The sequence below is a fragment of the Micromys minutus genome, assembly GCF_963924665.1.
Source record: "Micromys minutus genome assembly, chromosome: X".
Taxonomy (NCBI): Eukaryota; Metazoa; Chordata; class Mammalia; order Rodentia; family Muridae; genus Micromys; species Micromys minutus.
The window spans coordinates 56,313,425-56,339,833 of NC_137970.1; the positions used below are offsets into that span (position 1 = coordinate 56,313,425).

The 26,409-nt window shown below is 36.0% G+C and overlaps 1 protein-coding gene and 1 pseudogene across 2 annotated transcripts in view; one reads left to right on the forward strand and one right to left on the reverse strand.

Moving 5' to 3' along the window:
• The first annotated feature begins 283 nt into the window (after positions 1-283).
• Positions 284-4,790, forward strand: LOC308415343 (pre-mRNA-splicing factor CWC22 homolog; annotated as a pseudogene). The gene is made up of 2 exons: positions 284-1,660; positions 4,201-4,790. The product of its transcript is annotated as a pre-mRNA-splicing factor CWC22 homolog (transcript).
• A 3,383-nt stretch (positions 4,791-8,173) lies between these two features.
• The window catches only part of HDX (highly divergent homeobox), a gene marked incomplete at both ends in the record, with an annotated part of 92,844 nt that continues 74,608 nt past the window's right edge, over positions 8,174-26,409 (reverse strand). The window contains 3 exons of the mRNA XM_080910504.1: positions 8,174-8,299; positions 11,842-11,964; positions 24,258-24,341. Coding sequence (XP_080766630.1) covers positions 8,174-8,299; positions 11,842-11,964; positions 24,258-24,341 — 333 coding nt within the window. The remainder of the gene's footprint in view (positions 8,300-11,841; positions 11,965-24,257; positions 24,342-26,409) is intronic.

Here is a 26,409-nt window from a genome sequence, read left to right on the forward strand (position 1 = left end):
GTTTGATAATCATTTTATAATACTTGATCTTGACTTCTTCAAAGTCATTGCTATATTTCCAATCTGCCAAGGATGATTTTTTTTTCAATGACAAAGCTATTTTCTTTGTGTCTGGCTACAGAATACCACCAGTTGGCACTTCTGGTGTGATGGGAGCCCAATGGAGCTTTGGGTGATGTGTGGAGACAAAAAAAGAAAACTGTCAAGGAACTCAGACCATTGAATACATGTCACTTGAATGAACCTGACGCATCTGGTTTGTTGGGTCAGTTGACAGCAGAAAATGAAAAGTAGTGTGGCACACAAGAAACAGTCCTCTGGTCACAACAGAAGGGAAAACCATAATTCATATCTCTGGAGCTCCTCCCCAGAAGACAGATATGCAGAACAAGTACTGCACCCCCCACAGAGACTACTCTGATTACAGCCCTTCAGACTATGAGCATTCCAGAGGAGGATACTCTTAGGATGACAGCATGGAATCAAGAAATAGGGACCAGGAAATCCCCATCTCCTGAAATAAGGAGCCCAGTCTAAGGAGTAACCCAGAGTTCTACTCAGGAATAACCTACATAGAAGAAGGAGGAGGAAGAAGAGGAGGAGGAAGGAGAAGAAGAACAAGAACAAGAAAAAAGGAGGAGGGGGAGGATGATAAACTGGACCCACTGCAAACCTGTACTGGGAAACATATATTCCTCCTGAAAATCTCAGGATGATGCAGGAACAAATTATAGATAAAACAGCTTAGCATACCAGAGGATGAGTTGGGAGGATCTGAAGAAATCAATCAATGATCTCATCAACAAGGTCAACATCTCCACTATAAGTATTATTATCCAAGAGCTCCTTTAAGAGAACATAGTCAGAGGGAGAGAATTGCTGTCCAGATCTGTTCTGTAAGCAGAGCGCTTCTCCAATCTTCACTCATGTTTATGCAGCTTTGGTCACAATAATCAACCCAAAATTCCCACAGATTGGAGAATTGATTCTCAAGAGACTAATTCTTGATTTTTGGAAAGGATATTGAAGGAATGATAAGTAACATTGCCTGACTGCTTCAATATTTGTGACACATCTTATTAACTAAAATGTGGCACATGAGGTTCTGTGCCTGGAGATGCTCACTTTGCTCTTAGAGAGACCAACAAATGACAGTTTTGAAGGAGCTATTCGTTTCCTCAAGGAGTGTGGTCTCATATTAACCCAAGTATCACCAAGGGGAAGCAATGCAATCTTTGAATGCCTGCAACACATTCTTCACAAGTCTGAGATCCACGAAAGAATTCAGTAAATGACTGAGGAGATGTTTGCTGTACAGAAGGGTGAATTCAAGGATCACCCTGTTGTTCCTGAAGGACTTGATTTAGTGAAAGAGGATGATCAGTTTACATATATGCTCCCCTTGGAGGATAACTACAATCCAGAAGATGTTCTTAATGTTTTGAAGATGGATCCTAATTTTATGGAGAATGAAGAGAAGTACAATGCTATTAATAACAAAACAGAAATCAACCTAGTCTCATTTTACCATAAAATATATCTTGCCATTTACTCAAGTTTAGATATTGAAGAATGTGCACAAAAGTTGCTGAAAATAGTTTGCTGAGAGCCCAACACAAGAACTCTACAACATGATACTTGTTTGCTGTGCCCAACAAAGAACCTATGATGCTTCTCAGACATTTGAATTTCCTCAGTTGAGAATCCTCTGTTTAGCTCTGTTCTCCACTTTTTAATAGGGTTATTTGGCTCTCTGGAGTCTAACTTGTTGAGTTCTTTGTATATATTGGATATTAGCCCTGTATTGAATGTAGGATTGATAAAAAGCTTTTCCCAATCTGTTGGTTGCCATTTTGTACTTTTGACAGTGTCCTTTGCTTGACAGAAGCTTTTCAATTTTACGAGGTCCAATTTGTCAATTATTGATCTTAGAGCATAAACCACTGGTGTTTTGTTCAGGAAATTTTCTCCTGTGTCTATGTGTTTGAGGCTTTCCCCCACTTTCTCTTCAATTAGTTTCGTTTTATCTGGATTTATATGGAGAGCCACTTGGACTTGAGCTTTGTATAAGGAGATAAGAATGGATCAATTTGCATTCTTCTACATACTGACCTCCAGTTAAACCAGCACCATTTGGAGAAAATGCTTTTTCCACTGAATGGTTTTAGCATTTTTGTCAAAGGGCAAGTGACCATAGGTGTGTGGGTTCATTTCTGGGTCTTCAATTTTATTCCATTGACCCACCTGTCTATCTCTGTACAAATACCATGCAGATTTTATCATTATCTGTAGATTGCTTTCAGCAAGATGGCCATTTTTACTATATTAATCTTGCCAATCTATGAGTATGGGAGATCGTTCCATCTTCTGAGGTCTTCTTCGATTCTTTCTTCAGGGGTTTGAAGTTCTTATACAGATCTTTTACTTGTTTGGTTAGAGTTACTTCAAGATATTTTATATTAATTGTGACTATTATGAAGGGTGTCATTTCTCTAATTTCTTTCTCAGCCTGTTTATCCTTTGAGTAGAGGAAGGCTACTAATGTGTTTGAGTTAATTTTATATCCAGCCACCTTGTTAAAGTTGATTATCAGCTGTGTGTTCTATGGTGGAATTTTTGGGTTAACTTAAGTATACTATCATATCATCTGCAAATAGTGATATTTTGACTTCTTTCTTTTCCAATTTGTATCAAATGGCAAAGAAGCACCTAAAGACATATTCAACATCCGTAGTCATCAGTGAAGTGCAAATCAAAACCACCCTGAGATTCTACCTCACATCAGTCAGAATGGCTAAGATCAAAAACTCAGGTGACAGCAAATGCTGTCGAGGATGTGGAGAAAGTAACACTCCTTCACTGTTGGTGGGGTTGTAAACTGGTACTATCACTCTGGAAATCAGCCTGGCAGTTCCTCAGAAAACTAGATATAGTACTATCTGAGGACCCAGCTATACGACTTCTGGGCATATAACCAAAAGATGCTCTAACATGTAATAAGAACACATGCTCTATTAAGTTCATAGCAGCCTTATTTATAATAGCCAGCAGTAGGAAACAACCCAGACATCTCTCCACAGAGGAATGGATGCAGAAAATGTGGTACATTTACACAATGGAGTACTACTCAATTATTAAAAACAATGACCTTATCAGATTCTTAGGCAACTGGATGGAACTAGAAAATATCCGGAGTGAGGTAACTAACTCAGTCACAAAAGAACACACATGGTATGTACTCACTGATATGTAGATTTTAGTCAAAGAACTTGGAATACCATGATTCATGGACCACATGAAGCTCAAGAAGAAAGAGAAAGACTAAAAAGTGGATGCTTCAGTCCTACTTAGAAGGGGGAACAAAATTTTCATGGGAAGTTAAGGGTAGGAGGAACTTGGGAGAAAGAGAAAAGTGGGGAGGAGAAAAAGAAGGGCAGAATTAGGTATGGGAGGAAATGTACAGAGGGTCAGGAAATTGAATAGAGGTGTGTAGTAATGGGGGATGGGAAACTGGGAGTAGCAGTCACAAAGTTCCAGATGTCAGGAAAGCAAGAGACTCCCAGGAATCCACATGATGACATTAGCTGAAATACCCCAAAAGGAGAGGGAGAACCTGTGGAGACTATATCCAGAGATTAGGCATGGCCCCCTGGTTGAGGAACGGGGCCACCCACCCATCTCAAAAATTTTAACCCAGAATTGTTCTTGTTTAAAGGAAATACAGGAACAAAAAGTGGAGCCTGAAAAAAGGCCACCCAGATACTGCCCCACCTGGGGAGTCCATCCCACATGCAGACACCAAACCCAGATACTATTGCTGATGCCAAGAACTGCTTGCTGATAGGATCCTGATACAACTGTCTCCTGAGAGGCTCTGCCAGAACCTGACCAGTACAGATGCAGATGCTTGAAGCCAACCCATCAGACTATTCACAGGGACCCCAATGGAGTAGTTAGGGGAAGGACTGAAGAAGCTGAAGGGGCCTTATCTGGCATCAATGGGAGGGGATGTCCTTGATCCTGTGAAAGCTGGATACCCCACTGTAGAGGAATGCTGAGGCAGTGAGGTAGAGTGGGTTGGGGAGTACCCTGATAGAAGCAGGGGGAGAGGGATAGGCAAGGGAGCTTTCAGAGGAAAAACGGGGAAAGGGTGTAAAATTTGAAATGTAAATAAATAAAATATCCAATTTAAAAAAAAAGGACCTATGAAAAAAAACTTTTTGGCTTGTTAGCTGGGTGGTTTTGTATGCTTAAAAAAAAGAATACATGGAATCATTTGAAATATAGTCAAGAAACAGTAGGACACTATCCATCACTTAGAAACAAATTGAAAAATGTTGCTAAGATGTTTGCTCACCTTTTATTCACAGAAGCACTCCCATGGAGTGTTCTGGAATGTATAAAAAGCTGAGTGAAGAGACCAGGACATCGTCTAGTAGAAGGATTTTTGTCAAGATCTTCTTCCAGGAACTGTGTGAATACATGGATCTCCCCAAACTGAATGCAAGGTTAAAGGATCAAACTCTCTTCGGCCATTCTTTGAAGGACTATCACCCTGAGACAACCCACGCAATACCTGGTTTGCCATCCACTTCTTCACTTCCATAGATCTCCGATGTTTGATGGATGAACTTTGAGAATATCTGAAAAATACGCCCAACGTCATTGTAGCCCAGAAACCACAAGCTGAGCAAAAGAAACCAACCCTGACATCTTCATCTTCAGAGTCTTCCTCGGCGTCCGATTCCTCTGACTCAGATTCTGACAGCGGAGAGAGCAGCTCAGAGTGAGTCCTTCAGTGGAGCACGCAGCTTTTCTTCTTACTCAGCTAAAGGTACAAGAAAGAAGGGACATGGGAAGGCCAGAGGTAAAGAAGTAGATAAGTTATCCAGGGGGCTACCAGGCACATGAGAGGGGGCGAGAAGGGAGGACCGAGAGAAGTGAAAGACACAGAACTCAGAACTCAGGAGATACAGTCTGGTAAGATCCCCTAGCAAAGCACATGGAGGACAGAAGCCATGAGAATAGTTACAGCAGAGTTGGCAATGGCTGAGAACAAGGCTCCCACAGAGAGCCAGAAGACAAGCATGGCAAGCCAAAAAAGAGGCAGCAAGAGAGGAGATTTTTTTTCTGAAAATGAGAAACATAGAACTCAAAATCAAGACAGTGAAAACGTTAGAAGAAAAGATCACTTCAACTTAAAGGAGAGGAGTAGAAAGCATTCTGGTCACAAAGGAGATCATGACAGTTGTCAGAACAGTGCCAAGAGACGCTGGGAAAAACCTAGAAGATACCCTGAACATTCTAGAGAATCAAAGAGAACAGGACCAGGGGAGAGAAAAATCTCCAACAAAACAAAAATAATTTTAATGACAACTGAACATGCCTTACATTCAATCCAATGTCTTTTTTACATTGATGAATTTTACATCAAACTCTTGAATAAAGTACCTGTTTATAAATTTTAAAGATGTTTTCTTTTTGACATGTTTTATAATTGATATATCTCAAGGTCCTTTGTGTAAAATCATAAAGAAGCGAGATTCAACAAAGGGGTAAGACTTATGTTTTGTTAATAAAAGGAACAAATGTTAAGAAAACAAAAACAAAACAAATCTGCCATTTAATATTTTTAAATGTTTTAATTCCTATGTTCATAAAAGATATAAACCTGTGGCTAGAAGAAAAACACCAGGATAAAAGTAGTCCTAACTAGACTGTTAGGACCTATAGCTTCTATTTTAATGAAACTTTAAATAGGAATAAGAGAACAATTTATGCATTCTCCCAAAATTATAGATGTAAGATTCTTTCTAAGAACCCCATCTGTAAGAATCCTTAAATCAATTATAAATGCTAGTTGAAAAACTTTTATTAATAGACATGAAAAGGTTAAGAGGAAAGGTTTCTTTGTGTTTTGAAGGGCAGCTTTCCTCAGCCTACCCAGTACCCAGTCTGAAGTAAATCTTTTTATAGTCCATAGATTATTTAAAAATCCAGTGTCTGGCACAGTATCTTTCCTATAGAGAGAGCTCCAAGGAATTTTTTAAATGTAGTGACACATTTCTAAGATGTGAAAAATATTTTTTTTTGTTAAAACACATAGGAAAGACTCACCTGCATTCACTCTGTGATTAAAAACCAACTAGGACGTGTCTTAAACTGAAGCAGTTTAAATTTAAAGAGAAACTCAATGATGCTAAAGATCACAGAGAGACTTGAGACTAGAAATGTGTTCATACTAAAAGAAACAGCACCTAGGTATGGTAGGGGCACATCTGCCATCCCGGTATTTGGGAAAAAAGGCTGGAACAGCAGAACTCAAAGTCATCCTCAGCTATATTGGGAATTAAAGGCCAGCTTGGGCTACAGGAGAATTTGTCTTAATCCTCCATATCATAAGATAAAGGTTTGTGTATTTGTTGTATATAGGGAGGACTCTTATTTTATGGGGAAATTTATGGGACTGAAAAGGTTAATCTGAATGTTTGAGCTTCTGTTGCTCAGTGGTCTTTTTCCTGAATGGAATTTGGTCTGTCAGCAAGGAATACCCAAACTTGTTTGCAAAGAACCACATGATTCTCAGTTAAAGGGCATGTTTAGCTGACTACTGAAATATTTCTGCTGACAAGGAAGCCATACAGGTTGTGTGGCAACAGTGTAAAATCAAACATTTGTTGAACTGAATGGTCATTAATGAACTTTACTTGTATATATCAACGAGAAGGGACATTTCTGAGCTAAAGGGATTTATGAAGCCCTTTCTGTAATCATAAATTGGTATCAATAAATTCTGAGATCAGAATAGCTGCAGTTAAGAAACTTAAACATATCTGAAACTCGACAGTAGAAACAGTTATCTAGATGCCTCATGTATCTTTCAGGAATAGACAATAATTTAATCATGTAATACAGTGCTAAATAATCTAGTTAGAAATATATGATATTGTGAGTTTAGGCAGAAACTAGTATTTTCTCATGTACAGAACTTAGTAATACCATCTGGTATTCTAGAAGGGAAGATGCAAAAAAGATGTCTACAGTGTGCTGCCATTTGGTACCTACTAATAGTAACACCTGGGTACCATGCCCATTTTAGATGCTAATAGTAACACCTGGGTACCATGTCCATTTTAGATGTGTATTCATAGAATAGCATCCAGGAGATTCAGAGGACTTTGATTTACAATCAAGGTATTATATATTTTTTTGACATTATTGTTGGCTCTGTGCAGGCCTCATATGAAAATGAGGTAAACCCTGTAGTAAAGTTGTATGTCTAGAATTAAATAAAAACAACCAAATATCAATGGCATACTTAGATTTTCTGTTTCACAAATTGTAAGATATGAAAAATATTATGAAAATGTTGGTAAACTTGAAGTTTTTAAGCAATATTTTGTCTGACTCAATTATAAAAATTGACTATATGGTTGAATATGAATCACCAATACTTATCACTTCCTGTATACAAGAACTGAGATTAAAAGTGTTTTTTATAAAATACAGTTTTTGTTTGTGTACTTAAATGTTTTGACGATGAATTGACTTTTCCAAGGATATTTCCCTCTCCCCAGTGTCAGGGGAATACCAATAACTTAAAATTACATCCTAGCAATCGCTTCAATTTTCAATCAATATCTTAGGTCAAATTCTCACAGAAGCTGAAAACTAAATCCCATGATTCATCAAGGTTAAATATATGATTGGGTCTGTTTTAAAGTTTCAGCCCACTTTCCTGAGTAAAAATGTATACGAATGATAAGAAAATGAAGTAGGCAGAGAGATGCAATGGCTACAAAAATAAAACTAACCAAGTGTTAGTAACATAGTAATGTTAAGATATACTTATGTCGATATTTCTGGATAGAATTGAGATTCTTCTTAAAGAATAAGCAAAAAAAAAAATCATTCAGAAATCAGATATAATAAATTTCATAGCTGAGTTGGTCAAAATTAAATACGATTTTCTAGGATTTTATATAAGTTTTAAAACCACACCATTTCAAGTCTTTTACATGCTTTTTTGTATTGTAGCCATTCCTTCCTAGCATATGTCTGTTTTCACAATGAGTTTTTCCAGTTGAAGACTATTTGGGAAACATAGTACAGTTATCTTGAAACGCACACCTTTTAGGGAACCAACAGACTATATCATATCCCCCACCCCCAATCACAAACTGTCTGAGGCATTTTTCTCTGATAAAGAAGACACACTGAATGAGGTATCATCAGGATCCGGTGAGGCATGACTGAAATCCATCTCTTCTAATTCTGGAGGTAAATCTGACAGCAGTGCCTGGGTCAGAAAACAAAATCAATTGAATTGGATTAGTATGCAGTTGAGACCTTTTTTTTTTTTCAATGTTATGTTAATAGCTGTAGTTCTTTTCTTTTAATTTATTATTATGGATTTAAAGAAAGAAATATTTATTTTTAAGGACTTTACACAATTCCTTACGTAAAACAGTTAAATCTTCATATAATATTAGAAAAGAGCAAAATATAGATGCGAAGTGTGTGGATTAAGTAGAATAGCATCTTAGGCAAGGGAGAAATCAAGAGGGAAAATAGGAGCTATTCTGATGACACCAGACACATTTAGGAAGGGATGGGTGTAGACATGAACAACTTTTTCAAACCAAGAACCCTTAGTGAAGGGCTTTTAAGTGGTTGAGGCAAGTAGTTTTCATTCTAGTCTTGTGTGCTCACTGCTTACTCATAAAAAGCTTAAAATCTTATTAGTTGTTGGAAATATTCACACCTCGTTGTCCTTTAAGGAAACCAACATTTCAACAAAGACCTATTTTGTTTTGTTAAAAGAATACATCTTGTTTTACATGTAATTTATGCTCATTGTAACTAGTAAGATTTTAATGCACACTATCAAACCTTTAAAAAAATCAAGTACTGACAAAAATGTATTCGCATACTTTTATGCATAAATGCTTAAAATCTGTACATTTATCTTTGTTTTTTTTAAATAAAGATGTTCAATTAAAAAAAAACAAAAAGAATAAATGTAGCAGTTAGGGAAGATATTCTTCTATTTTACTTCAGACAAAAGTTTAACAATTTGAAAAGACCATGTGTGTTTTTTGTTTGTTTGTTTCCTTTCCATAGACTATGTCCATACAGGAGGTGAAGCACCGACTATGGACAGTTCAGTATAAGATTATAGCTGTCTTAATGATGTATCCACTTATTTCTTTACTGGAACAATTAGAATATGCCAACATCTATGAGCTAAGGTTAACCATGTTCTAATTGTTTCATCTGTATTTTTAGAACATGTATCTATATTAGAGAAGTAGTCAAGTTTTACGTGCCTGACAGTACTGGTACTCACTTGACCATAAGAACTTGGACCTAAAATAACGTAGTCCATGTGGAAAATTGTCAGCAGCATTACTTGTATTGTGGGTTTGGGGAGATGAACAAACAAGATGCAAGGGAATAGAAAGAAATGAAACCAGACTAGAACCCAATTAAGGAAGAGAAAGACAGGGCATGCTAAGGGAACATAAGATATATACTGGTGAAATAAGATCTGATTCCCTTCTTCAATATTATGGTGACAATTATACATCCTATAACTTTTGCCTTGAAGCACACAAGTAAGAAGAAAATATTCTACCTTTTGTCAGGCTATATAATGAAAAACTAACATATGTGAAGAAAGTTGTTATTTATTTTTGTATCACTAAATTATCCATTGATGTATACTGAAGATAACACATGCTTTCTGAGGTACTAAGATGCTGAAATATGAAACATACCACTTTCTTCTAGGACACTGAGCTACTGCTGTTCCAGTTCAGGTGCAAATGGGCCTTTACTAATATGGACTACTCAGAATGTAACATCAGTGGATTCAGTTCATGTTGCAGTTTAAACATAACAATGTTAATGATGGAAAGAAGTTCAAATTGGCACTAATTAAATATAAGCTGCATATATTGGAAAATCAAGTGAATTAGCAATTTTCATGATATTCTAAATTCTAATCAAAGCCCATCAAACTAGAGATGTGGTATTATTTATTTCTTCTTATTGCATTGTATACATACAGATGACTGGCTGAAATTGAGAATAGAGCTTAAAATGTTCATTATATGAGGTAGTTCATAGCACTGTTGATACATAGATTTCACTAGAAAATTCTTTCAATATCTTACTGGACAGCAATATTGGGACATTAAACAACTCTTTGTCAATGATTGAAACTGCCCTTTTCACAAAGATACAAGTAGACACAATTAAATTTCTTCTATTCTCCCATCCCCCATATTGCAGATTGAACCTAAGGTCTCATTTACTCTGAGAAAAACATGGCCAATGACTCGAATCTACAGCCTCAATATTTTTTATTACATGTTTTTTTATCAGTAACAAGTATTTTCGAGCTCTGACCAAATGTCATTTTTCCTAAGAGATCATTAACACTTCCTCCAAATACAAGCTCAGTGTCTGTAACACTTATTCTAGGCTCTAAGATGTGAATGTAAAATTGATAATCATTCTTACTCTCCTTGCAGAGTGGAGAAATTGAAGTTTAAGAAAGGCAATCGATCTGGCTAGGATCACACAGTGAATTATCAGGGGAAGAAAGACCAGAACTAATGACTTAGAGCAATGTTGCCAACATTATCTGGATGTTAGAATGGCTATTATTGATTTAAAAAAGACAACCTTTAGGTAATCTATGGTTTCAGTTGGAAAGTACCATATATATGTATTTTAAACCCTGGTCTTTATAGGGCAAAATATCCCATAGATCACTTATCTCATCCAACTTATCCAAATAAAGATTAATGAAAGAAATACTGGATAATTTTTAAAATAAGAAAGTAATAGCAATTGTTTCTATTTTACTAAATAGCATAAAATGTATTTCCAGAAGTAAACTTCTGAATATTTCAAAGGTTAAACATCATTAGTTTAAGATATAAACTGGATTACTTTTATCACTACTTGTATCATACATATGTGATTACATGTATAATTCATTTATTTTTCTGTTTAGAGGCTATACACATAACCTTCCTGTCTTAAGTTTCTAAGTGATTAGAGGTGTGTGTAACCACCATATCTAGTGTCTTTTATTCTTATAGAAATTATTTTGAAATTCATTATACTCAATCAGAAGTATAAAAAAATCAGTTTTAATTTAAGCTGCTGACTCTATAGGCTGTGACATTTAGTATAATTTTGTGTCATTTTCTATTTCAGCCCATGTTTTTTGTTCCTATCTTACTTCAGAAGTCTTTTATCAGAAGAAAGCTAAAAAAAAAAAAAAAGCAACATGCATGTTCCTTTCTTAGTTTTTAGTAATCTTTGGGAAAGAATGAAAAAAGAGGTGAAATTAGAAGTAGAAATTAAGACTCTGAATTACTCTAAGATGTCAAGAGACAATGACAGCTACTAGTTAACTACTTCTAGAACTGAATTAAAAATTGATAAAAGATTTTTTTCAGATAAGAAATACATTTTAAGTTAGTCTAAAGTTGGAGCCTATTTGTGCGTGTGTGCATGTGTTCTCCAGCTATTATTTGTATTATTAATCAGAATGAGACGTTTATTTTTAATACAAAGAATAAGCTTAGATTCACAAAACAGAGATACTTTGCCAGCTATTTAGACTTTGTATTATAGTAGCACACACACAGAAATCTGAACCTCAAAAAATATATGTTTAAAAAGATCATAAAATAACCATTTGCTCCATGAGATTCGAAGGTGGAATGGAGACTAGAAATGAAGAGATATGAAGAATCCAAACAGGACATGCCATTTTTCAACTTGACACATCATGGCTTACTCATCTCTCATGGGACTTACCTGCTGCTGTTCTTTATCATCAGCTTTCATGGCGAGAATCAAGTTTCTAACAAAAGTCTGGAGCTTAAAGTATTTTTGCTTCTGAATCTCTAGCTCATTTTCAATGAATCTGACTTCTTCATTCTAAAAGAGAAAACATTAAGCAATAAAATTACCCCCAGTAAACTCAAGCCTGTACACATTTGATGAACAATAAAGAACAAAAGTAATCACAGGACAGAAACAGAGAATGCAATTTTACCTTAAATAAAACACAGAAGAAAATTATCCTAGTACTCAAAACTGTGTTTTAAACAAATCATCAATAGAAAACAATTTGCAAATAGATTCCAGGAAGAGAGGGAAAAAACAAGAAAGACTTATCTTCCTGGAAACAACTTTCCTATAGCAAACTTAATTAACATTTGGATTAGTGTTAAAGATACAGTCCAATTAATCCCAAGAACAACAGAAAATGAAACAATATTAAGTATATTATTCATAAAGTCAAACTCTAGAACAGTTATTTTGTGCCATGAAGGGACTAAAATTACTAAACATTTAGCTATACATTTCACTGACTGTAAAATCCAAAATAGTAAAACAACAACAATAAAATAAGAGGAGAAGGCAGAGGATCAGGAGTTCAAATCCAGTCTTGCCTGCTTACTGAGTTAAGGCTACATGGAGACCTAAATAAAACAACAAAACCAAAATAAACAAGCAAAAAGAATTGAAGGAATCATGAGACATATGCACTAAGACTAAAACACAATCTAAATACTGGAAGAAAATACTCTACTTCTCATAAAGGAAAAAAGATATCCAAATTTTTACATTTTAAAACTAGTCACAGGCTCAGGCCCTTAGCCACTTGGAACAGTGGAGATCCAGGGACACAGGCCTGGTGATACTGCACTGTTAGTAACCAAAGCACAGAGAGGGCTAGGCAGAGCACCCGGAAAGCATTCCCCTCCGGTCCACAGTGGGGCTGGACCTCTGGCATATGGAATGGAGACCCACCCAGAAAGCCCGGGCTCAAAGTCTGGACACAAAGACCCACAGTAAGGCACAGTCCTTTGTCAGTGGGAGCTGGAGTTTGCCTGGAAAGGCAGTGCTTGAAGTTCAACTCTACAGATCCTCTTACATGTGGATCAGAGAGGAGCCTTACACATAGGCCCAGGGAGAGCACACCTGGAGTTCTCAGAGAGCAGAAAGTACTGTGCTATCTGGAAAAGGGTCCATTGTGACATAGAGAAAGTGCCAGGTCCCTGCCAGTAGTACTCAGGACCTGGGGGCACAGGGATGAGCTACCGGAACAGCTTCACAAGAGCTCCCACATCTGAGCCCACAAAGACACAGCTGAGTCACTGCTACCAGAACTCACTGCTTTCCCACTAAAAGATGAACACTCAGAAGCAATTTTCGTCCTGAGCCCACAAGCCCTCAGGTCCACTGGAGAGACTGGTGCCAATCACTGACAACAAGACCACGTATAATCACAGACTAGAAGATAGCAAGAGAAAAATGAAAGAACTTAATCAATGGAAACCAAGACAACCTGGCAACATCACAACCCAGCTCTCCCAACACAGTAAGCAGTGGATTGCCAAAAACTCCAGAAAAAGAAGACTCAGACTTGAAATCATACCTCAAGATGATGATGGAGATCTTTGAGAAGAGCACGAATAACTCCCTTAAACAAGCACAGTAGGACAACCATAAACAAATAGAAGCTTGTAAAGAGGAAACACGAAAATCACTCAAAGAACTCAAAGAACTACAGGGAAACACAACCAAAGAGATGAAGGAATTGAAAATGGAAATAGAAACAATAAAGAAAACACAAAAAGAGACAACCCTGGAGATGGAAAACCTAAAAAAGAAATCAGGAGTCACAGATGCAAACATCTTCAACAGACTACAAGAGATGGAAAAGAGAATCTCAGAGGCCGAAGACAACATAGAAAACATAGACAAAACATTTAGAGAAGATGCAAAAACCAAAAAGCTCCTAACCCAAAATGTCCAGGAGATCCAGGACACAATTGAAAAGACCAAACCTAAGGATAATAGGAATAAAAGAGGGCAAAGAATATCAACTAAGAGGCACAGTAAATATCTTCAACAAAATTGTAGAAGAAAACTTCCCTACCCTTAAGAATGAGATGACCATGAGCATAAAAGAAGCCTGCAGAACTCCAAATAGATTGCACCAGAAAAGAAATTCCTCCCGACACATAATAGTCAAAACACCAAGTGTTCAAAACAAAGAAAGAATGCTAAAAGAAGTAAGGGAAAAAGGTCATGTAACATATAAAGGCAGACCAATCAGAATTACACCCGACATCTCAACAGAGACTATGAAAGCTAGAAGATCCTGGACAGACATCATGCAGACCCTAAGAAAACACAAATGTCAGCCCAAGCTGCTATACCCAGCAAAACTCTCAATCACCATAGATGGAGAGACCAAGATATTCCAGGACAAAACTAAATTTACACAATATCTGAACACAAATCCAGCCCTACAAAGAATAATAGATGGAAAACCCAATACAAGTTAGGAAACTACATCCTAGAAAAAAACAAGAAAATAACTAAGTAAGAAATCCAAAAGAAGAAAGACACACAGACATATTTCTACCTCTAAAAGCAAAAATAGCAGGAACTAGCAACCTCGATTCCTTAATATCTGTTAACATAAATGAACTCAATTCCCCAGTAAAGAGACTTAGGCTATCATTCTGGATACATAAACAGAATCCAGCATTTTGCTGCATACAGTAAACTCATCTCAGAGACAAAGACAGACACTATCTCAGAGTAAAAATCTGGGGAAAAATCCGTCGAAGCAAACGGCCCCAAGAAACAAGCTGGAATAGCCATTCTAATATTGAATAAAGTAGATCAACCAAAAGTTATCAAAAAGATGAAGAACACTTTTTACTCATTACAGGGAAAATTTATCAGGAGGAATTCTCAATCCTTAACATATATGCTCCAAATACAAGAGCACCCATATTCATAAAAGAAACCCTACTAAAACTCAAAACATACATTGCACACACAATAATAGTGGAAGACTTAAACACCTCACTCTCATAAATGGACAGATCATGGAAGCAGAAACTGAACAAGGATGCAGTGAAACTAGCAGAGGTTATGAAACAATTGGAATTAATAGATATCTTCAGAACATATCATCCTAAAACAAAAGAATACACCTTCTTCTCAGCACCTCACTGCATCTTCTCCAAAATTAACCATATAGTCAGTCACAAAACAAGCCTCAACAGATATAAGAAGATTGAAATATTCCCATGTATCCTATAAGATCACCATGGACTAAGGCTGGTCTTTAATAACAAAAAAGACAACAAAAAGCTCCTATACACATGGAAGCTGAACAATGCTCTACTAAACAATAGCATGGTCAAAGAAGAAATAAAGAAAGAAATTAAGGATTTTTTAAGAATTTAATGGAAATGAAAGCACAAACATACCCAAACTTATGGGATGCAATGAAAGCAGTACTAAGAGGAAAACTCATAGCTCTGAGTGCCTCCAAATCCATCCTCAACAACAAGAAAACATCTAAAGGAATCACCATTCCTGACCTCAAGTTATATTACAAGGCAATTGTGTTAAAAACTGCACGGTACTGGTACAGAGATAGGCAGGTTGATCAATAGAACAGAATAGAAGATCCAGAAATGAACCCTCACATATATGGTCACTTGATTTTGGACAAAAGAACTGAAAACTTTCAATGGAAAAAAGACAGCCTTTTCAACAAATGGTGTTGGTTCAACTGGCACTTAGCATGCAGAAGAATGAAAATATTCCCTTTCTTATCTCCTTGTATAAAGCTCAAGTGCAAGTGGATCAAAGATATCCACATTAAACCAGGTACACTGAAACTATTAGATGAGAAAGTGGGGAAAAACCTTAGAACACATAGGCATAGGAGAAAATTTCCTGAACAGAACACCAATGGCTTGTGCTCTAAGATCAAAAATCAAGAAATAGGACTTAATGAGATTGCAAAGTTTCTGTAAGGCTAAGGACACTGTCAAGAAAACAAAACAGCAGCCAACAGATTGGGAAAAAATCTTTACCAACCCCACATCTGATAGAGATCTAATATCCATTGTATACAAAGAACTCAAGAAGTTAGACACTAGAGAATCAAACAATCCTATTAAAAATGGGGTACAGAGCTAAACAAAAAATTCTCAATTGAGGAATATGGAATGGCTGAGAAGCATCTAAGGAAGTGTTCAACATCCCTAGTCATTAGGGAAATGCAAATCAAAAGAACCCTGAGATTCCACCTCACACCGGTTAGAATGGCTGAGATAAAAAACTCAGATGACAGCAGATGCTGGCGAAGATGCGGAGAAGGAGGAATACTACTCCACTTTTGGTGGGGTTGTAAGCTTGTACTATTCTGGAAATAAGTATGGCGGTTCTTCAGAAAATTGGACATAGTCTTACCTGAAGACCCAGTTCCACTTCTAGGCATATACCCCAGAAACTCTCCAACATACAATAAGGGCACATGCACCACAATGTTCAGAGCAGCCCTATTTATGATAGGCAGAAACTGGAAAGAACCCAGATGTATGGATACAAAATCATGGTATATTTACACAATGGAGTACTACTCAGCTATTAGAAACAATGACTTTATGAAATTCCTAAGGAAATGGATGCATCTAGAGAATATCATCCTGAGTGAGGTAACCCAGTCACAAAAGAACAGACATAATATGCAGTCACTGATAATTGTATACTAACCCCAGAAAGCTCTGAACACCCCAGAAACAACTCACAGGCTATATGAAGCTCAAGAAAATCAAAGGCCAAATAATCAAAGCCTCAGTCCTTCTTAGGATAAAAAACAAATGTATAGCACCCTCTCAGAGTGTGGTTTACCTGGACCTTAAATCACTAATAATCCAAGAGCTATGAATATAGCCTTGTGGCAATTTTTGGTATTCAAAGATCATTATGCTTAATCTATACTCACCAAGAAAACTGTTTCCATGTTCCGTTCTGTCCTACATGTACTTTATGGTTATGGTAACTAGTAAGATTTCAATGCATGCTATCAAACCTCTAAAAGAATTAAGTAGTGACAAAATATGTTCATATAGTTTTATACCAAAATGCCTTTAAAAATCTGTACATGTATCCCTCTTTTTTGTTCAAATAAAATTGTAAGAGGAAAAAAAATAAGAATCCCATACCCAAGTCAATTTCATAAATATCAGGAGGAAAAATAAAGGTATTTCTGAAGTGGAAAGGTTCAGCTAAATGTTCTGAAGGTTGTATTTCAAATATAATTTGAGAATATTGAAGACATTGAGACCAATAAAATACAAACTATAAAAAAAAACTAGTCACAGACAAATGTAGGCCAAATATTTAAGCAGATATTTCATGCAAGTTATATATTCAAATCATACTTAACATATCTTTCATCAAGGAAATGCAGATGAAAACCACAGTGAGCTACTACCACAACTCTCAGTTGCTTGTCAGAATATGGAGCAATGAAATGTCTCAACATGGCTTATGGGATAGCAGATAACAAGGTGATTTTGCAAACATTTACCATAAAGTTCAAGATGTTCTTTCTTAGTAGTTCTATTATTATTTAGTTTATGACAATGAAAATACATTATTTTTTGCAGCTTTATTCACAATAGCCCCCAAATCCAAATAGTTCAGGCTTCATTCCATATTGTAGTTTGAATGTGAAATCCCTGTCTTAGGCTCCTGTCTTGAGGCTGTGAAACATTTATGACCTAGAGCCTTGCTAGAAGCGAGTCACTGGAAGCTAATATGTTAATAGCTGCTACCACTTCCTGTCTTCTGTCTGTGGATAATCCATGCAATGTGATCAAGCTCCTCACACTTCTGTGCCCATGGCTTTCCTGCCATAATAGGCTGCGTCCCTTTGAACTGCATGCCAAAACAAAATCATAAATTGCTTCTTGTCAGGTATTTGATAACAGCAGTGAGAAAAGTAACTAATACACAAATGAATAAACAATTTGTCAAATTTGCTTAATAGTACATTAAATTAAATAGGTGAATGTCTGTCTCTGTATAGATATTTTTTACTGTTTGAGAGCTATGTACACTGATTAAATAGAAGCATACATAATGTCTCAAATAATAAGAAGAACATTAGTAAAACTTAGGATGAACATTGTGGCATATTTCTATTGATACCAGCACTCGGGAGTTAACACTGAGAACCTGGCTCAAATCCCAACCAAATAAAAGAAACAATTCTTGTTGTCTAATAGAAGCTTTGCACTATTTGACTATTACCCATCTCCTGATCCTCTCACTGCAGCCTTGGGTAGCCGTTATTCTATTCTGTTTCTTTGAGTTCAATTATTTGAGAAACCAAATGTAAGTGGGAAAATTTCATATTTATCTTTCTGTAGCTGGCTTATTCCACTTAGCATAATTTATGTTCTCAAATTTTATTCATGGTTTCACAAATGGCAAATATTATTTTTGCTGAAAATTACATGTAGATAATATTATGAATAATAAGCATTTCATAATTATTAAAAAGGCAAAATTTAAAATTCTTACCATAGAAAATAAGTTATCAAAGTGATGGATATGTTAATTCACTTAATTTAATTATTTTACATTGTATTCATAAATCATACTATAACCTTGTATCTCATGAATATATAAAGGTATAGTTTGTCAATTTACAATTAAAATATAAATCACTAATAAAAATAAATAGAAAAGAATAAATTATCAATCATCCTCCTTGAGAAAAACTGTAGAATTTGATTGAATATTCTTTCTAGCTGGAGATCTGGTCTGGGAGTACAGCAAGAAAGGAATTGAAACAGGATTTGTTCAAAATGCTTCCTAAAGATGTATTAAAATGAGTTGATTGTATGGCTATTTTGGTATTTCAGTCAAGTGGATGTTGTGGTATTAATGACATCCAATCTGTGAACATGTTTCCTATGCTACTTATTAGTTCAGTTTAAATCTTAATTTATGTGATGAGACTGCTTCCTTCAGGCCACTTAATAAGTAAAACATCTGTCCAAGCTAAATTTCTGTTCAGTCACTATACAGCTAAGTTAAAAGTAACCATTCTACAAAACTTCAACATGCTTCTGCCCTGATATGTTTTGCAAATTCTAAACCTTTGCTTTTATTAGACGTCATTGTCAGAGTGTTAGTAAATTTTGGCCAGAAAATGGCTTTCTTCAGTTTTGCTTTTGTTTCATATTTGATGTACATGGATATGATATATGGATCTATATGGATCGTACGTGTGATATATATTTGCACTATGTGCATGTGAATTCATGTCTGTGTCTTTGTATGCATGCATGTGAATCTGCATGAGTGTGTACGTGTGTGTGCACCCACGAAAGCATATGTTCAGTTGCTTGCCACTTTATTTTTTGAATCAGGGTGTCTCACTGAGTTTGAAACCTGCTGTTCCAGCTATGTTTAGTTAGCCTTTTGTCTCTGTCTCTCCAGCACTGGGTTTTAAGTATGTGTCACTGGACTTTTCACATGGGAGCTGGGAATCCAAACTCAAGTCCTTGTGATTTCACAGCAAGCACTTTACAGATTGAGCTATCTTCTCAGTCCCTGTTTTGCCTTTGAGGTTTATGACTTCTTATTTTTATTTTTCAGTCTCTTTGAGACAGAGTCTCATATAACTAGGCTAGCCTTGAACTTGCTGCACAGTAGAAAGTACCCTTCTTAATTTATTTTTATTTTTACGCTCAAGATTTTATTCCCCTCATGGCCCACCCTCTGACTGTTTGACATCTTATACCTCCTCTCTGCCCCCCTTTCTCCACAAAAATGTCCCCACCCCACCCACCCCACCAGACCTCCTCACTCCCTTGGGGCCTCTAGTCTGTTGAGGGTTAGGTGCTTCTCTGAGTGAACTCAGACCCCAAAGTCCTCTGCTCTATATGTGTTGGGAGCCTCATATGCTGCCTGGTTGGTGGTCCAGTGTCTGAGAGATCTCAGGGGTCCAGGTAAATTGAGACTGCTGATCTCCCTCCTCCTCAGCTTTCTCCAGCCTTTCCCTAATTCAACCACAGGGCTCGGCAGCTTCTCTTGAGTGGTTGGGTGTAAATATCTGCATCTGACTCTTTCAGCTGCTTCTTGTGTCTTTTAGAGGGCAGTCATGGTAGGTCCCTTTTTGTGAATATGCCATACCCTCAGTAATAGTTTCAGGGCTTCTGATGCTTCTGCCTCCACTTCCTAAATTGGATGCACCAAGCACACTAGGCAGAAAGTCATTTGAATAGAGGCAGTATCAATCATCATTAAATGGTGGCTTATTTGCACACACAGTCCTTCTGAGCTGTATTTATAGTCCATCAGAAAACATTTTTAAAATATTAGTTCATATCGGCAAAAGTCATGAAAGCATCTTTTCATATGCAGATCTCTAATTTTTCATGCAAATATTTTCCTTCTTTGGTATTTGTGAAATGTTTAAAAAGCATAAACAGTTTTAAGGTAATTTAATATTGCAGACATTTTCTTCTCAGAAATGCTTTTTGCAAGCCTATTAAACGCTTCCTAGATTACAGGCAGTAATTTATGTGTACTTTAGAGATTTTCCTTAGTAAATGGAGTACTTGTGAAAGCATCGAGTAAGACAATAACAGTCACCAAGTTTTACAAAATAATGCCTACCTAATTTTGTTAAAAATCTTCCCTACATTCCCAGTAAAGTGTTTATATTTTGCAAGATGATTGTTATGAGACACAAGGCTGCAAATGTGCCAGAATTTTGATCTCTGGGAAGGCTATTAATGGCTACCAAGTCTGATGTCCTATTTTATGATACAGTCATTTATGCCACACGTATTCTGTCCATCAACATGCCTCCTAAGGATTTGAAATTAGTCACAACTCTCAGAAATATGAGTTTCTAATGATATATATCAATCAAGAATGTTACCACATCTAAACTGTGGGTACATAAAATGCACTATAGATATATTCTTTTAGATTGCTATAATAATTGTCAAGTGTAGAAAATGAATTCAATGTGGAAAAGTTTAAAAATGCCGTAGCCCTCAATACCAAATAAATTTACATAAATAAATACTTGGGAAATGATAGTAAAATGATTTCCAGAGACAAAATAATTTATTCAATTACTCTCTCATCAACTGTGTGTTAAATATGTGCCAGAGTCTCCCACCAAATAATACAGAGGTGATTAAAATATGTTTCTGCCTTCAAGAAACTTATGTTGAATATACTTAAGAAATGAAAAAAAACCTTTCATCCCTCACAATGGTATGTATATTTAAATAGAGTACAGCAATTTTTTTCAAGATATTAAATTTCTAAACTGGCATTTTCCACACCACAACATACAATGGCAACTCCAATCACAAAGTTCACAGATGGTAAATGGAAGCATCTTAAAATGATGTGTATAATATATATATTATATATATATATATATATAATTATGTATATATATATTCTTTCTATATGCACAAACAGAATTCAAGGACAGAAGTTTAAATATGATAGAAATTATTAAAAAGTCTGTCTCTAATAACATATTATGGGATCCCTTGTTCCTACAATATTTCTCACAATTAAAAGCATTAGGTCACTAAACTGTCCTTTAGAATTCAGTGCAAGCATTCACTGACATTTCTGGGATGGCTAATCTATGCTGCCTTCCTTGGTCTTTAGCTGCAAACCTTCTCAAATAGACTGACACTGAAAGGGGGAGAGGTCTTGGAAGGAATCCTCTAAGTCTTGAGCCCAACCCCATTTGACCTGTTCAAGAGTGCTAAGTGGGACACACTTAACAGCTGTGCAATCCAGTCCTCTGGCCTGGACTTTCCACAGCCTGTGCCAAGTAATGACCTGGCCTGCAGAGTCATTTTAATCCCGAACCCAGTATTTAAAAGTATTATATGACCACGAGGAGTCATTAGAACGATCTCTTCTAATTCAGAACCAGTGACTTTATAATTCAGCTAGTTGAAATACAAGTTTATTTTTTTATTGAAAATGTATGTATCTATTTTTAAGAAAAGATCAGTTTATATCACCCAGGCTGGTCTTGAATTCATGAAACTCCTGCTGTCTCAGCCTGATGACTGCTGAGATTCCAAGTATGACTTACAATATCTAGCCATAAATGTAGCTTAAATACAGAATTTTAGTGTGCCCTTTCACTACTTAGCAAATAAAATTAAAAAAACAAAAAAGTTCCCCGTGTGTTTGTAACACTCAATATTTTAAAGCCATGTTATAAACATTAGAAAAACAATTTTCACAATGGCATTTATTTCAGTTATACTAAACTGAAAGTTTTTTTTTTGAGTGACAGCTGTTTTCTAATTAAGTGGTGGTCTTTGTTACTATCATAAGCTATAAATGCCGATTATGCTCCGAAAAAAATTGTATTTAGAAAGAAGCATTGTGTGACAAAATTTCAGAAAGACCAAAATTTCCTAGCAAGATCAGCTACCGAATATCACTGGGAGAGCACTCTACATTTATGCAGAAAAACGTATAGATAAACAGACACACTATCAAAGGATGCCTTCCAATTTAGTAACAAAGTGACATTAAGAAAAGGTCCTCTTCAGGCAGCATACACCAGCTGATATGAGACTCCCAACACATATACAGCAGAGGACTGCTGGGTCTGGGCTCAGTGAGAGAAGATGCACTTAACCCTTGAGAGACTGAAGGCCTCAGGGAGTGGGGAGGTCTGATGGGGTGGGGGTATCCTCTTGGAGACAGATGGAGGCTGGGGAAGGAATGGGATGTGGGACAGTGGGAGGGAGAACTGGGAGGGGAATAAGTCTGTTTTTTTTTTTTAAGAAAGAAAAAGAAAATAAAATAATAAAGACACCATTTAGTCCATCTATTAATTCTGCATTTCATATTGTACGTGCTTATTATAGAAAGTTTGTAGCATTTTAGCTAGGCCTCAGCATATCAAATAGCTATGTTATGATACAGTCATGTGAGGCCCAGCTGCATACAGGATTGAGTTAGTATCCATACTACAGAATTGAACACATACTTCATAAAGGACCATTACTGCATCTGGACATCAAATGTACATGTTATATACTATAAATATTTGCTGCTTTTGAGATAATTATATTATGCATTCTGAGATATAAATACAAGGAAATCTATGACTATCTTTGTTAAAGTCATTTTCAATAATGTATGTTGAGTACATTTGCCTGAAAAAAAGGCCATCTTTATTCATAGTCATCCCGTATTTTCATTGAAATTTGTTTTTTTTTTAATTCTCAAAAAAATGGGTATCAGGTACAGTCTTTCAAGAAACTGCAATGCAATAGAAAATTAGCATGAACACTGAAGAAGAAATTCTTTCCTTAACTACTTACCCCACACATGTTACTGTTGTGTTTATTTTGTATGAGGTAGATTTAATGCTGCCCAATCTGATTTCAATTTTCTGGACTAAACAGATGTTCCTGCCTTATCCCTCCACATAGGTGGGGTTCCACACAGATACCTCTAGCAGCTTTACTACCATTTAAAAGAAAACAGTCTTTACCATAAACTTCACATTAATTGTCTCTATGCACTTATAAATTCCTGTTATTTGAAAGAACTACTGGAGTTATCTACCATGCCACCACCTTTATCTTGACGGCATTTCTGCAAACACATTCCAGGTACCATTGTGGAGCACCCAATATGCTCTGCCTGTGGTCAGCACTCAGGATGGTTGCTGAGGTAGGACAGGATGTCCTTCCCATCTTCTGCAAATGCAGCTGAAGGAAAGCAAGAGGCGTACGTGGCTCTTGAATCCCCTTGTCTATCTTAGCTTGCTGTTAGACTATAAGCTCCCTAAAGTGTGTGTGAGCTCAGAATGTTTTACAGAGTAAACCAGGAAGGCTGGGGATAGAAATTTAGTCAAAACCCTTTCCCGAGTGCAGACAATAACAAGGTTATGTGGTCACAGTGGGAAGTCTAGTTGTACTTCAGACAAGGAGAGAGGAAAGTCGTGCTTTTATGAAGACACTTCTACAAAAACAATACCTGGAAATTGAATTTCCATCTAATTTCCTGGAAATTAATGTAATAGAGAAATTTACCATTAAAGGCCAATAGTTTGATGATAAAAAAATGTCTCTATGTGTTGTTCTCACTTATTGAATACCATCGATGCTAAATTTTGAGCCAGTAAACAGTTGGTTTAAAACCATAACAAATAAGCTAGAACTATGAAAGTGCCCAATATTTTGACTAATTTTCAAGATGCCTGAGAAAAATCAGTACAGAGGAGCAGTCTATCAGATGGAAAAATGAGAAGTACTCTATATCTTTTCTACTCACTAACTTCCCTTAACAAATTCAGAATTTGAATTTCTTTTTACCTTGTAATCCAGGAGAGAATTCTCTTGTTCTACCTCAGAATTGCTTATCATGTCACTTTCTTCATCATCGATAATTTCTATTTTCTGTAACACAAGCAGAGAAACTTTCACAAATATATATCAGATCAATACATACAAAATATACATCATAACTCTTCAATATTTTGTTTGGTGACAGAGTGATCTGGGCTATCTGGATCGATTAAACTTTGATAATTGGCTCCTCCGTGTTACACACAGCATGTGTGTCAACCCTTATATCTTTAATTGGTGATTGATAACTCCCTTCAGTGATAAGGAACCAGCTGTCAGTAAGGGAAATCTATTTTAATCACACACACACACACACACACACACACACACAGACACAGACACAGACACACACACACACACAGACACACACACACACACACACACACACACACACACACGAGGTTTCCTTTCTGTTCCAACAAGACTCTTCCTTCTAATGAAAAATGTTAACATATGGCATGCATCCAAAAGGAAAATACAAAGTCTAAAAATTCACATGTTTAGTGCACTCCATTAGCTAGACAATTGAAGGCAGACACCTATGATATGATGATGAAAATCACATGGTGATTTGTTCTCTTCATTGGACAGTAACAAAGACAGTAAAGAAAGGACAAAGACAGAGAGAGGCTCCTTCAGCTTCAGAATTAGCTCATAGCAAAGCATGTACAGTATCTTGTGCACAGAGCGTACTTAACTAATATCTGTCAAAATAAACAATGCAGCACAGTGTTGAAGAAAAGAATTACCAATAAGCTCCAATCAGGAAGGCAAAGCAAATTCTTTAATTAGAAAGCCTTTCTGTTTTCAAAAAGAAAGGAAAAAACAATAAGATCAATTAAAATATTTTCCTTTGCATGTAAAAAATGTAGTTAAGGCAAAGTAAACTGTATGTTCAAACATTTTTTTATGTTAAAACATTTAAACACTACCAACCCAAAAGAAAGGAGGAAACTAAACCTTATTTAGCAGAATATAAAATTAGACTTCTTACCCAAATATATGTATGTATAGATATGAATATATATGTTCACAAACAAACTTGGTATACTGCTGCTGAGGATATGACACCATCAGTGTTTCTGACCTGCAGTCTACAAGTGTGAAGGACAGCTGCAGTGAAACTGCCTTTTAACACTGATTGGACAGTAGCCGATTATTTAGTTTCCTATTATAATCACTATAAACCTAAGTCTTAATCACATCATACTTCTTCTAGGGTCTTTAGATTTTCTACCTATTTGGATTATTTCTTGGAAAAATGAAGCTAGGCATTTAGGAGAAGGAGGCCCCAATGGCCATTGTATAGATTGTGCATATAAATAGATTTTATATGTCTCAGATTTGTCATCCATGACTAATAATTGGAGCACTCAAAACTTACAGGCAGAGGAGATCAGCCTTTGAAAGTTTGAAAGTTTTGTCTCTGAAAATCAATTGTTCTTGAAAAATTAGGTGCCTAAGTGACTCTGAGTCATACCTCACGGCTTCATTTGTTATTTTCAGCTGTGTGCTGCTGATGAGATGTGATGCAGAGAAATTCAGGCTAAAATGAACACATCTTTAGGGGAAAATATATTTAAATTGTAAATAATTGTTTATATTTTATACACTATATTTCACATCTAGAGCAGAAGGAGATGTTTGCTGAGATTTAAAATATTAGGACAGTTATTTGTGGAAAACAATGATTATTAGCTACTTGATGAAAAAAATGACTGCCTCAAAACTAAACCTAACTTTTCAATATGCCTGTTGAATTTTGTGCTTAGAAAAACCAAACATGAACTTAAACTTGGACTTAAAAAGAAAAAAAATGCAATGAAGTGCAATCCTGAAGGCTATTTTATATGTAGAAAACGTTAGACATTGTTGGTATTTTAACAAATATGAGCCCAAATGTATATTTTATGTGTTCTGTTTTTATTGAAGAGGTGCTCAGGATTATAATTGCAAAGGAATTATGTTTGTGATAGAATCCAGAGTAAATTGGGACATCATAGCTACTTTGAAACAGAAAAAAAATTCATTTTAACATCTGTTTAATGAGAATCACTCATAGAGCATTGACTCAAAAGCAAAAGGAAAACATAATTGCATTTCCTTTTGTGTCTTACTT